We start from the raw sequence: 14828 nt of genomic DNA on the forward strand, positions 1-14828 counted from the left end.
CCATAACCTTGTAAACTCGGACACCCAGAACTAACATCTTGCGTAATTGCGTCAAATGCTCCATGAAGTTCTGGGGGGGAGAAGTAATAGAAAATGTACGAACGAGACTAGCGAAGTCTCCACCCCTTTAAACGGAAACTCTAAACCATTTCATGCAAGTCCATGGGTCAAATGTCCCTTCCCCTACAGAAATGCTAAAGATGCAAAATAGTGATTCGTCCAAATGATCAGTGACGAAAAATCAGCGTACTGGAACAAAGTTCCTCGTTAGTCGTCGCATCCCACAGTCTGTCGACATATGCTACTAGCATTTATGTTATGTGCATCTGTCAACAAGATATTAATAACCTTCATAGCACGTCCCTGTGTTCTATATAGGTATCAACAGGTCTGTACATTTGGCTATGTCAGCTTCTTTATAAAGAGGTTTTTATGGTAGATAAGTGCCCACTAGCATACCTTGCTACTCAGCAGAGACAATAATTCAGTCTCTAATGGTGTGATCCATCCGTTTATGATTCGACCGAGCCCCTGGCTGATTCAATAACATTGATTAATTTGATTCTGGCTCTGTGCCAGCGTGTCGTGTGTGTGGGTCTGCCAGTGAACCATGGATCATTAAACGCATTTTTTTACCAATATCGCCTGAACAAATGTCCCGGAATGCGATCATTCTCTGCACAGTCCACCTTGCCCTCTTCCTCCGTCTACCCCTCCGGTTTCCTGTCTCCCTGTAACCTCCTCCTCCCCTCTTGCTTTTCCTCCCATAACATCTCCCTCTCTCTCACTCTCTTTTCTTCTCCACCAATCCCTTTTTCTCACCATCTCTCTCTCAGCTCCTGCCCTTTTTCCTTAAGGAAACCTTTATTTTTGGGCTGTCTGTCTGTGGTATATTTGTTATGTCCAAAATTATGATATTAACTGATCCTCTGGAGAGAGTAGTCGTTCTCTGTGTCCAGAGAGCTGTTGTGGCCAGACGATGGGTACAGGTCACGGCGCAGCAGCCGGTTGATGACGGTAACCAGGACCTTCTTGTACTGTTGACGCAGGAGGGAGTAGGCAAAGGGGTCGGACGCAGCCTTGCTGTATGTCAGGCACTTACTAAAGATTCCCCAGTGGCGATTGATGCCCACGAAGGGAAGCAGCTCCGTCAGCCTGAGGAGAAGGCAGAGGCCAAGTTAGAGTTCAGAAAATAGCCTTTTAGAAAGGGCAATTGTTATCCGATTTTCAAAGCATGGTATTTATCTTGCAGCGAGTTGTTCTGTTTGCTTTCGAGAGTGTTTAGTGATAATTCAGTTGTTATTCTATGAAATGCCATGAGGCTCTAAGGTTGCAAAGTAGAATAGAATAAATGTGTCTTTATTGATCGGCCGACTAGCATTATACTAAAGGTAATAATAATGTACAGAAAATATATATTCATAAGAAATATGTATACGATGAACATTGCTACATTAATATTGACCACTGGTATGCATAAATGCTAATTATGCATGCAGTTGAGTGACATAGGATAAATCCTGTCAATAAGCAGCAATTTCCCCTTCATCAACCAATTCCGACTGTTTCCATTGTGTGCACAGGGGGTTAAAGGTCATGCCAATTACTGTGACAGTTTTCCTCATTAATTTGTTTCGTTATTCCACCCCCACCCCCCTCTAGACCCCACCTCTCAGGTGGGGTCAGGTGGGGTCTAAAGGCCCACACACTATCTAAACCAGGGGTATTTAACTCTTACCCTACGAGGTCCGGAGCCTGCTGGTTTTCTGTTCTTCTACCTGATAATTAATTGCACTCACCTGGTGTGCCAGGTCTAAACCAGTCCCTGATTAGAGGGGAACAATTAAAACAAGTAGTGGAACTGGCTTCAAGGTCCAGAGTTGAGTTTGAGGGATCTAAACTATCGCCCAGTACTGTATAACACACCTGCATCAGATTTCATGTAATGTTCCCTGAGGAATTTCTATTGCGCTGAAGTAAAGTTCTAGACTGATGCATCTAAAAACACTCCTCTTGAATGTATGTGGAGTTCTATGGAACCCCTGTTATTCCTAGTCAGGCACCTGCCCATAACTACAATGCTGCATTCCCTCTAGACCAGTGGTTCCCAACTCCAGTTCTCGAGTACCCAACAGCACACATTTTTGTTGTAGCCCAGGACAAAAAAAACCTTGAGGTCCTGATGATTAGTTGATGAGTTGAATCTGGTGTTCTTGTCTGGGGATACAATAGAAATGTGTACTGTTGGGGGTACTCGAGGACTGGAGTTGGGAACCACTGCTCTAGGTCATGCTGTGCATTCTTGGAAATTAAAGTATCTTTGTGTGATAAATGTCATCTCATGGTTCAGTGAAATTACATAACAGATAATGGATTGTTTAATGAAGGACGTTTCAGTTACAGATGGAGATCATTGTCATAAACACAAAAAAATCCTCATTGTGCATGCATATTGCTCAACCTTGCATGCATATTGCCTCACCTTTCAACGGAACTTTGTTCAATCAGTATATACCCTTTGATTATAGCCTATATATTTACTGTTCATTAACTGAGTTTTATGAACAATGTCTGTTCACCTGGTGATGTGTTAATCTCATAAACCCTATAATACCCCTTTAATAGTTTGTGTTTACAGTAGGTGAATAAAACACCTGTTTGTTCAGCTGCCTGTATCGCAGTTTACTGGACATCCACTTACCTCGTAATTACATAGGGAGCAAAACAGATGATGAACGACCCAATGAAAATGCTGATTTTCTTGGTGGCTCTCTGTTTCCTCCGCTTTTGCTCTACCAGGCACCTTTGTTTCACACTGAAAATAGAAATTAACTGATATTAGTCCAGCAGAACAAATGACAAAACATGATACATGTAATATTACCTTAAATTTGTCTAACACCTTCTTCTAAGCATGTTTCCTCAGGGTTGACACTATAACCTCTTATCATAGACTACTGTAAAGTTATTACAGCCCATTGTAACGGCTATTCATTGCACACCTCATAAGTAAAGGAACATACGTACTTTGGGTGAATATCCACCAGCAAGAACAGGGTCTGCATGGTTATAACGTCAATCCTCTTGCAGTGGAAGCGTGCAACCTTTAACACCTTCAGATAGGTGAAGCACAGGATCACCAGGGAGAGCATGAAACTAGTGGCGTGGAAAACGACGGTGAAAATTGTAAACTTTATCCTGTCGCTCTCCTTGCTCAAATACAAGGTGCACGAGGCGTAAATGTGGCTATAGTCAACCCAGGAGAACAGGAGGGCGATTACGGAAAACGTTAGGGAGTGGAACCACGAGTAGCACATCATGATCACTGCGTCCTTGTAGCGCATTTTACTGGAGTAACTCAAGGGAAAGACCACCGCTATCCACCGGTCTATACTGAGTGCTGCCATACTCAACATAGTGTTCGCAGTCAAAAAGGTCTCCAGAAAGCTCACTGTATGGCAAAGGCAATCCCCAAAAGGCTTCTGGTTTCCGAGAATCCCCACCAATGTCGATGGCATGTTCAAAAGGGTGATAAGTATGTTGCAGAAAGACAGGTTCATGGTGAATATTCCCGGCACCTGTCGGCGGATCTCGGTGCTCTGGACAAAACATAGCAGCACCAGTAAATTCGACAACAACGAGACAATTGCGACCACAATGATGAACAACGCGAAGATAATTTCCACAAAGTCCATGTCTCACTTCAAAAAGTCCACTTGCGTTTTGCATACACCTGTAAATAATAAACACTTAATATCCACCATGATTGCGCCGTCGTTTATCTCCAATTGGTCCTCATTGCAGAACGTAACTCCTGCAAGTCTCGCCGTCTCCAAATTGGTGGAGTGCTGTCCAGAGTGCTGAAGTGCGGAGACGCGCGCGCGCCTTTCGAGCCCCAGACCATTTCGTTAGTGAAACTTGTGGATTTTTTTTCTCTCACAACAGACCACACAAGTATTTGGAACAGCATTCACTGGTATAATTGAGCGTTCGGGTCCCACGTGGGCTGATGTTTCGTATCTCCTCTCCCTCCTACGACTACCTCCGCAAGAAAAACAGTGGGACCGCTGCGCGCCGCATTGCCTTGTAAAAAGAACATGCGTACTAGAGAAACAAGATGACTGTTAGGGGAGCCTGCCCTGTCTAGTGCAGTCGTTTGAATAATAACAACGAGCTATCACATTAAGAAAAAGAGAATGTCATCCATGGAGTTTTATAATATGGGGAAGTTTCCCCAATTGGGTCATTCGTAATTTTAGTAATTTACTAATGTGTTTGCGAAGTGATACACATTAGACCACAGCTGGAATTATTATTTTTCATAATGAACTAATATAAACAACTTTACTGCATGCTCATTTAATGATTAACTTTTCCGAATCGATAGTGGGTCAGCGACACACCGCGCAGTGATAGGCCTGCGTGACGGATACTCAATAATTATGCGCGTCTCCCGTAGTCAAACGGCACCAGCTACACATTGGAGGGGCGTGCAGGGAAACAGGCAAATATATCCGTTTCCCTGACATGAATTATTAATAAACCCTGAACAATTGTGTAAGGTTGTTAGAACTGAAATCTGTCTCAACTGTTTTGTAGTAAAATATTAATATGAAGAATAATGACCAATTAAGAATGCAATGTTGGAAGAGAAGGTAGACAGACCTGTATTGCTGAAATCCATCCAGCCCCAATAGTTTAGATTATTTCATTATAATATTGGTGTAATATTTGACTGGATATGGTCATGTCAAAGAAAGACATTGGTAAATTATGTGTTTGATATTCATGAGGCAATAACTCTTACCTCATTTGGAGGAAAAGTACTGTACATCCCTACAGTCTACTAGTATCATTTACATGCCAGAGACGAATTAACTCATCACTGATGCTAATGCAGTAAATGTCCTGTATCTGATAAAACCATCCTCAGTGCAACTATAATGATAATGTGCAACTTGATATGCAACTGGACTAATACAGTGGGGGGAAAAAGTATTTAGTCAGCCACCAATTGTGCAAGTTCTCCCACTTAAAAAGATGAGAGAGGCCTGTAATTTTCATCATAGGTACACGTCAACTATGACAGACAAATTGAGATTTTTTTTCTCCAGAAAATCACATTGTAGGATTTTTAATGAATTTATTTGCAAATTATGGTGGAAAATAAGTATTTGGTCACCTACAAACAAGCAAGATTTCTGGCTCTCACAGACCTGTAACTTCTTCTTTAAGAGGCTCCTCTGTCCTCCACTCGTTACCTGTATTAATGGCACCTGTTTGAACTTGTTATCAGTATAAAAGACACCTGTCCACAACCTCAAACAGTCACACTCCAAACTCCACTATGGCCAAGACCAAAGAGCTGTCAAAGGACACCAGAAACAAAATTGTAGACCTGCACCAGGCTGGGAAGACTGAATCTGCAATAGGTAAGCAGCTTGGTTTGAAGAAATCAACTGTGGGAGCAATTATTAGGAAATGGAAGACATACAAGACCACTGATAATCTCCCTCGATCTGGGGCTCCACGCAAGATCTCACCCCGTGGGGTCAAAATGATCACAAGAACGGTGAGCAAAAATCCCAGAACCACACGGGGGGACCTAGTGAATGACCTGCAGAGAGCTGGGACCAAAGTAACAAAGCCTACCATCAGTAACACACTACGCCGCCAGGGACTCAAATCCTGCAGTGCCAGACGTGTCCCCCTGCTTAAGCCAGTACATGTCCAGGCCCATCTGAAGTTTGCTAGAGTGCATTTGGATGATCCAGAAGAGGATTGGGGAGAATGTCATATGGTCAGATGAAACCAAAATATAACTTTTTGGTAAAAACTCAACTCGTCGTGTTTGGAAGACAAAGAATGCTGAGTTGCATCCAAAGAACACCATACCTACTGTGAAGCATGGGGGTGGAAACATCATGCTTTGGGGCTGTTTTTCTGCAAAGGGACCAGGACGACTGATCCGTGTAAAGGAAAGAATGAATGGGGCCATGTATCGTGAGATTTTGAGTGAAAACCTCCTTCCATCAGCAAGGGCATTGAAGATGAAACGTGGCTGGGTCTTTCAGCATGACAATGATCCCAAACACACCGCCCGGGCAATGAAGGAGTGGCTTCGTAAGAAGCATTTCAAGGTCCTGGAGTGGCCTAGCCAGTCTCCAGATCTCAACCCCATAGAAAATCTTTGGAGGGAGTTGAAAGTCCATGTTGCCCAGCGACTTCCCCAAAACATCACTGCTCTAGAGGAGATCTGCATGGAGGAATGGGCCAAAATACCAGCAACAGTGTGTGAAAACCTTGTGAAGACTTACAGAAAACGTTTGACCTGTGTCATTGCCAACAAAGGGTATATAACAAAGTATTGAGAAACTTTTGTTATTGACCAAATACTTATTTTCCACCATAATTTGCAAATAAATTCATTAAAAATCCTACAATGTGATTTTCTGGATTTTTTTTTCTGATTTTGTCTGTCATAGTTGACGTGTACCTATGATGAAAATTACAGGCCTCTCTCATCTTTTTAAGTGGGAGAACTTGCACAATTGGTGGCTGACTAAATACTTTTTCCCCCCACTGTATAACCCTCATCACTGGCCTCAATGATGTAAATACAGTATTTTGTCAAACATAAAGTGAAAGTATAACAATTATGATATAACAGAACTCTAAAACCCAGAATAGCAGCATTTTATGGACAATAGACTAATATGAGTCATCAGTCAATGGGGGTCAATAAAGGTCAGACGGTCTCTTATAGCTATGGTTTGTACTAGTCCAATTGATTCCTCATGTATTTCTCATTTTTGTATTATTCCACAAGGCACAATAAACTCCAGCCCCCACAGAGTACATCTGGCTATTATAATCACAATCCCTAATATGGTAAGTCTACTGTTAAAATATAAATGACAGTATGCAAGACCATATGTATTTTATAAAGCTCTTTTTACATCAGCAGTTGTCACAAAGTGCTATACAGATACCCAGCCTAAAACCCCAAATAGCAAGCAGTGCAGATGCAGAAGCCTGGAGAGGAACCAGGCTCCGAGGGGTGGCCAGTCCTCTTCTGGCCAGATCGTTCTTTAAGATGTAAAAAAAATTCATAGATGACCAGGAGGGTCAAATAATAACCACAGTGGTTATAGAGGGGGCAGCAGTTCAACACCGCAGGAGTAAATTGTTACTGTAATGTATGCTATGAAAACTAATCTCCAGCTCTAAGCAAGTAAATCAGTCAATATAACCCACATTTGCAGTACTAAACCAATGTGCTAGTTACTGCAGATTAGTAATATAACTAATCAACAGCCCTGATGAAGTTAAGGCACTATAGCTCATATACAGTGGGGAGAACAAGTATTTGATACACTGCCGATTTTGCAGGTTTTCCTACTTACAAAGCATGTAGAGGTCTGTAATTTTTATCATAGGTACACTTCAACTGTATGATTTTTAAATAATTAATTTGCATTTTATTGCATGACATAAGTATTTGATACATCAGAAAAGCAGAACTTAATATTTGGTACAGAAACCTTTGTTTGCAATTACAGAGATCATACGTTTCCTGTAGGTCTTGACCAGGTTTGCACACACTGTAGCAGGGATTTTGGCCCACTCCTCCATACAGACCTTCTCCAGATCCTTCAGGTTTCGGGGGCTGTCGCTGGGCAATACGGACTTTCAGCTCCCTCCAAAGATTTTCTATTGGGTTCAGGTTTGGAGACTGGCTAGGCCACTCCAGGACCTTGAGATGCTTCTTACGGAGCCACTCCTTAGTTGCCCTGGCTGTGTGTTTCGGTCATTGTCATGCTGGAAGACCCAGCCACAACCCATCTTCAATGCTCTTACTGAGGGAAGGAGGTTGTTGGCCAAGATCTCACGATACATGGCCCCATCCATCCTCCCCTCAATACGGTGCAGTCGTCCTGTCCCCTTTGCAGAAAAGCATCTCCAAAGAATGATGTTTCCACCTCCATGCTTCACGGTTGGGATGGTGTTCTTGGGGATGTACTCATCCTTCTTCTTCCTCCAAACACGGCGAGTGGAGTTTAGACCAGAAAGCTATATTTTTGTCTCATCAGACCACATGACCTTCTCCCATTCCTCCTCTGGATCATCCAGATGGTCATTGGCAAACTTCAGACGGGCCTGGACATGCGCTGGCTTGAGCAGGGGGACCTTGCATGCGCTGCAGGATTTTAATCCATGAAGGCGTAGTGTGTTACTAATGGTTTTCTTTGAGACTGTGGTCCCAGCTCTCTTCAGGTCATTGACCAGGTCCTGCCGTGTAGTTCTGGGCTGATCCCTCACCTTCCTCATGATCATTGATGACCCATGAGGTGAGATCTTGCATAGAGCCCCAGACCAAGGGTGATTGACCGTCATCTTGAACTTCTTCAATTTTCTAATAATTGCGCCAACAGTTGTTGCCTTCTCACCAAGCTGCTTGCCTATTGTCCTGTAGCCCATCCCAGCCTTGTGCAGGTCTACAATTTTATCCCTGATGTCCTTACACAGCTCTCTGGTCTTGGCCATTGTGGAGAGGTTGGAGTCTGTTTGATTGAGTGTGTGGACAGGTGTCTTTTATACAGGTAACGAGTTCAAACAGGTGCAGTTAATACAGGTAATGAGTGGAGAACAGGAGTGCTTCTTAAAGAAAAACTAACAGGTCTGTGAGAGCCGGAATTCTTACTGGTTGGTAGGTGATCAAGTCATGCAATAAAATGCAAATTAATTACTTAAAAATCATACAATGTGATTTTCTGGATTTTTGTTTTAGATTCTGTCTCTCACAGTTGAAGTGTACCTATGATAAAAATGACAGACCTCTACATGCTTTGTAAGTAGGAAGACCTGCAAAATCGGCAGTGTATCAAATACTTGTTCTCCCCACTGTAACTGTCTATGTGTGTGTGTGTGTGTGTGTGTGTGTGGGCTACAGGTCTGTATGAGTCCCCCTCCCCCTGTTTTTTGAGGAAAACAGCTAACTTCCTACTATTCTACACATTTTGACATGGAGCAAAGGGGTCCCCTGCCCAGCTGGGGAACCTGGGCTATACAGCCTTGGTTAGCCCGTGCATTAAAATGCCCTTGTGTGGGTGTGAGTCAGAGATTAAGGGAGGTGAAGTGAGGCAGCGTGCGTTGTCAGCTCCCTACAAATGACTGATCAAATGGCTGTGAGCGGGCTAGCTATAGCTGAGCTCCTGGGGGAAAAATGGATGGCTATTTATAGCAATGATTAGGTGTCACCTCCAATATAACTCTCTCAGCTCCCACCGCATTAACAAACCTCAGGTGGGCACTGGTGTGATGTGCAGTATTGGGCCCCAAATGAGATAAGGTTCTTGGATGGTTCACCTAGTTGGAGTTGGAGTTGTTAGCCGTGCTATTTAAAGATAATAGGTCTGGAGTAATACTGGCTCTAAGTTTACACGTACTGTGACCTCGTTAAAGGCGGGCGTTGCAATTTGATTGATGATAATCTTTCTTTGTTGGCACAAGATCTATGAGGACTTACTGAAGATTGAAAGTGCATAAATACATAAAAGATGGTATAGTCTGACAGGTTAGTCCAATGGGGATTACACACTTGACATCACGTCACTTACAACAGTGACGTGATGTCCCCTGAGCAATGATTCACACAATTGGCACCAACTGACAATGGATCACAGAGATGAAGAGGTGTCTGTCAGACAATGAATGCATTTAGTTTGCACTTCTATATTGCTTGCAATGTGCATCGCAGTGTTCAGTCTTTCTTTCAGTTCAAGTGTGAGGCTATGTTCTTCAGCTCTTATGTAACCATGGTTGAGCTTTACACAAACCAACAGACATGGCACCTTAGGATAGCAACTAAGATGATCAAGAGAAGTAATGTTATTCCCCTGTTATTCCCCCATGGCTGACAACGTACCTGGGATGTCAGTTAGTGTGTACCCATACGGTAACAACCTTAAAATAGCCGCCTGTTGTGAAGTGCCTGGAAGTACATAGCATAGGTTGAGGGAAAAGAGCTCTTGGATGATCACAGGTTGAGAAAGTCACACACACAGAATGGCAGGTTTCTGAGAAAACCAGCAGAATCAGCAGTGGTCACCAACCTTTTCTGAGTCAAGATTACTTTCTGAGTCAAAATGCAAGCCGAGATCTACCGCTCAGATTTTTTAAAAACATGACTTAAAACGTAAGCCTATGCAACATTAACCAATTAAAAACAGTTATGTAGCAATGAGGTTTGTGCAGTAGGCTATAGGTCCAATACATTATCATTGCATATTGCTATGCTTGAATTGACCTGCCAATGTTGTTCTTTTCAGACCATTTTAAAATTATATATTTTTTTTAATTGTATATGATCACACTGGTAAATGTGTTGTATTACTTGTGAGGCACAGCTGAGTGAGCATAATAATACATATATATATTTTTTTACTGGACTGATGGCCTGCATCTGATGGTCAGTCTGAGGAGAGGGAGGGATCAGCGGTGAGGCTCCCGACTCACCGTCCCTTCGCTCTCCCTCCCTCCTCTGTGAAAAGGGGACACAGTCTTCCAGCTTATGGCTAAACTCAAGTCGCACTGCATTATTTCCTCATGCACCAATTCATGTTGTTACTCCTATGATCAGAGAAAGTGAAATATTCCTAGATATTAAAAAAGACACACCCCGTTAATAATCACAACGCAAGCTTATCGGAACACTTTGCTATAGGCTACTCCTTCAATGCAGCAGCAGTGCTGGTTGTAGCGTAAGTGGAAGTAGGGAGAACACGCATTTTATGGCTCATACACCCATGTGTTCTGGAGCAACAGTGAGTAAAGTGTATTCCAAGAAAAGCTGCCTATTTATATGGATAGATACAAATTCCAAGTGCAGCTGGCATGAGCATTCCCTTACAGCAAAGTTAACTTTTCGTGCCTGTTCGAAAAGCTACATGCCTAAACCATGTCTGTTCCAGTGGCAGTGGGAAAATAGCACGGTTTCTACATTATGAAAACGTTTGGAAAAACATTATAAAACAGTTAGTTAGAAGCAATTGATTCCAATAGAGGTCTAAGGGTCAGAGGTCACCCCATGTCTTATTCATTCGATGATGTAGAGATAGTTACTGAGGGCTAGGAATATAAGGTTATAAGGTAATTTAACCCTAAAGCCTGTAAATCTTTCCTCACCCTCAATGGACATTACACCATAACGTATGGATCAATGTCTAATTTTTGAGGTTAGAAATATTTTGAAAGTAGGCCTATAGTTTTGCAAATAAAGATTATACTTCACTTCATTCTTATGTAATTACATCACTTAGTTCTTTGTCAATGGCAGTCAGCTGTAAAAGACAGCTCTGTACTAAGACATTAGGACGTATGTCATACATTATAGGAAGTCAACAAAATGTCATTTTTTGACATACAATCAACATCCTAAGGCACTGATTTGACAATGCCATCGAACCTGAATATAAAGTAATAGAAAAGTAGCCAATGGGAGTGCAGCGATAGAGCTGGGCTAGGCCAGGGACATACAGTATATTTATGTAAAATGTATATTTATTTATTTTCTAAATATATACGGCACTGGCAAGGCTGATGTTGATTGGCAGCTCTGTGTAGTGTTTACAGGAAATAGCAGCCAGGGACTGCACAACATACCTGAAACCCCAGACACTAGAACACTAAACGAATAACAGCTTCCAGGTCTAGCATACTAATTTGACGCTTGTCAGCAACCAAGTTTTCAAGAAATGTTACTTTCAAAACATAGAAATATGATTAAATAAAACGCAGCACCATCTGATACAAAATGCATCATGCGGGGATGATTTCTGTATTTTGATAGTTACATATCTTGAAAACTTGATTGCTGACATGCAAAACATTTTGGGACTATGTCAACAATGGACTAATGAAACAAATACCAAAATATAATTTATGGGTGGAGTTTTCCTTTAATTGCTTATAGATAGATACAGTGGAGAAAAAAGTATTTAGTCAGCCACCAATTGTGCAAGTTCTCCCACTTAAAAAGATGAAAGAGGCCTGTAATTTTCATCATAGGTACACGTCAACTATGACAGACAAAATGAGAGAAAAAATTCCAGAAAATCACATTGTAGGATTTTTTATGAATTTATTTGCAAATTATGGTGGAAAATAAGTATTTGGTCAATAACAAAAGTTTCTCAATACTTTGTTATATACCCTTTGTTGGCAATGACACAGGTCAAATGTTTTCTGTAAGTCTTCACAAGGTTTTCACACACTGTTGCTGGTATTTTGGCCCATTCCTCCATGCAGATCTCCTCTAGAGCAGTGATGTTTTGGGGCTGTCGCTGGGCAACATGGACTTTCAACTCCCTCCAAAGATTTTCTATGGGGTTGAGATCTGGAGACTGGCTAGGCCACTCCAGGACCTTGAAATGCTTCTTACGAAGCCACTCCTTCGTTGCCCGGGCGGTGTGTTTGGGATCATTGTCATGCTGAAAGACCCAGCCACGTTTCATCTTCAATGCCCTTGCTGATGGAAGGAGGTTTTCACTCAAAATCTCACGATACATGGCCCCATTCATTCTTTCCTTTACACGGATCAGTCGTCCTGGTCCCTTTGCAGAAAAACAGCCCCAAAGCATGATGTTTCCACCCCCATGATTCACAGTAGGTATGGTGTTCTTTGGATGCAACTCAGCATTCTTTGTCCTCCAAACACGACGTGTTGAGTTATTACCAAAAAGTTATATTTTGGTTTCATCTGACCATATGACATTCTCCCAATCCTCTTCTGGATCATCCAAATGCACTCTAGCTAACTTCAGACGGGCCTGGACATGTACTGGCTTAAGCAGGGGGACACGTCTGGCACTGCAGGATTTGAGTCTCTGGCGGCGTAGTGTGTTACTGATGGTAGGCTTTGTTACTTTGGTCCCAGCTCTCTGCAGGTCATTCACTAGGTCCCCCCGTGTGGTTCTGGGACTTGTGATCATTTTGACCCCACGGGGTGAGATCTTGCGTGGAGCCCCAGATCGAGGGAGATTATCAGTGGTCTTGTATGTCTTCCATTTCCTAATAATTGCTCCCACAGTTGATTTCTTCAAACCAAGCTGCTTACCTATTGCAGATTCAGTCTTCCCAGCCTGGTGCAGGTCTACAATTTTGTTTCTGGTGTCCTTTGACAGCTCTTTGGTCTTGGCCATAGTGGAGTTTGGAGTGTGACTGTTTGAGGTTGTGGACAGGTGTCTTTTATACTGATAACAAGTTCAAACAGGTGCCATTAATACAGGTAACGAGTGGAGGACAGAGGAGCCTCTTAAAGAAGAAGTTACAGGTCTGTGAGAGCCAGAAATCTTGCTTGTTTGTAGGTGACCAAATACTTATTTTCCACCATAATTTGCATATCAATTCATTAAAAAACCTACAATGTGATTTTCTGGAGAAAAAAATTCTCATTTTGTCTGTCATAGTTGACGTGTACCTATGATGAAAATTACAGGCCTCTCTCATCTTTTTAAATGGGAGAACTTGCACAATTGGTGGCTGACTAAATACTTTTTTCCCCCACTGTATGTGTAACACTTTATTTAACCTTTGTCTATTGGTCAGTTGACTGTGAACAAGACAACAGGTTGTTGTTTTTAATAGCTACCTGGAAAATAATTAGATCCTTGCATTCTATATTTAAAGGGGAACTCCACCACAAAATTGGATTTTGACATGGGCCGAATTCAACAGGGCACAACATTGCGGAACATTCAGATAGATAGATATTCTGTAGAACAGCATTGCCTTTCTGACATGGGGAGTAAGCAATCATGTCATCTGTGACTCTGCATCTCACTTTTAATAGTAGTAGTAATACAGTGAGGGAAAAAAGTGTTTGATCCCCTGCTGATTTTGTACGTTTGCCCACTGACAAAGAGTGAGAGACAAAATAACAACAAAGAAATCCAGAAAAACGCATGTCAAAAATGTTATAAATTGATTTGCATTTTAATGAGGGAAATAAGTATTTGACCCCCTCTCAATCAGAAAGATTTCTGGCTCCTAGGTGTCTTTTATACAGGTAACGATGTAACGATCCCGGCAGTCTGAGTCGGGTCCTGTCTGGTGACTAGTTTTTCTGTTCGTGATCTCCAGTTTCCCGAGGGTTCGGGAACGCTCCGGGGAGCTCTCTTGATTTCCGCACCTGCATCCCATCAGCAATCTGCACACCTGGTCCTGATCATCACCCTTCTTAGGCTCTGGCCTAACATCCAGTCCCTGCCGGATCGTTAGCCATGAACAGTAGGTTTACCAGAGTATCAGTCTTAGAGCCTAGCGTTAGTTTTGTTGTTTTTGCACCTTGTTGGTTTGTTGCCTACTTACCCCCGTTTTGTTCCATCTGCAGTCACCCGTCCGGAACCTTCATCCAACCTCTGCCTGGTGGTCGGCGGCTGCCGACCCAGGATGGGATCAACCACTGCACCCCCAACAACTAATCAACGCCGCCCGCTCTGTTCCCTGGATTATTCAGCATCACTCTTGAATTTGTAATAAACACTCACCTTCGTTTCAACTTACCTTGTCCTGGTCTGCTTCTGGGTTCTGGCTTAGCAACTCGTGACAAACGAGCTGAGATTAGGAGCATACTCTTAAAGGGAGTGCTCCTAATCTCAGTTTGTTACCTGTATAAAAGACACCTGTCCACAGAAGCAATCAATCAATCAGATTCCAAACTCTCCACCATGGCCAAGACCAAAGAGCTCTCCAAGGATGTCAGGGACAAGATTGTAGACCTACACAAGGCTGGAATGGGCTAAAAGACCATTGGCAAGCAGCTTGGT

The 14828-nt window shown here is 42.5% G+C and overlaps 1 protein-coding gene across 1 annotated transcript; it reads right to left on the reverse strand.

Moving 5' to 3' along the window:
• Positions 1-790: 790 nt before the first annotated feature.
• LOC121554456 (G-protein coupled receptor 26-like) lies at positions 791-4014 on the reverse strand. Its single transcript, XM_041868054.2, has 3 exons — positions 3028-4014; positions 2702-2815; positions 791-1155 (listed from the first exon to the last, which is right to left on the reverse strand). Exons 1-3 carry the CDS (start codon positions 3693-3695, stop codon positions 918-920), a joined length of 1020 nt encoding a protein of 339 aa, XP_041723988.1. The 5' UTR covers positions 3696-4014; the 3' UTR covers positions 791-917.
• Between the last annotated feature and the right edge of the window lie 10814 nt (positions 4015-14828).

Source organism: Coregonus clupeaformis, chromosome 39, assembly GCF_020615455.1.
Source record: "Coregonus clupeaformis isolate EN_2021a chromosome 39, ASM2061545v1, whole genome shotgun sequence".
Taxonomy (NCBI): domain Eukaryota; kingdom Metazoa; phylum Chordata; class Actinopteri; order Salmoniformes; family Salmonidae; genus Coregonus; species Coregonus clupeaformis.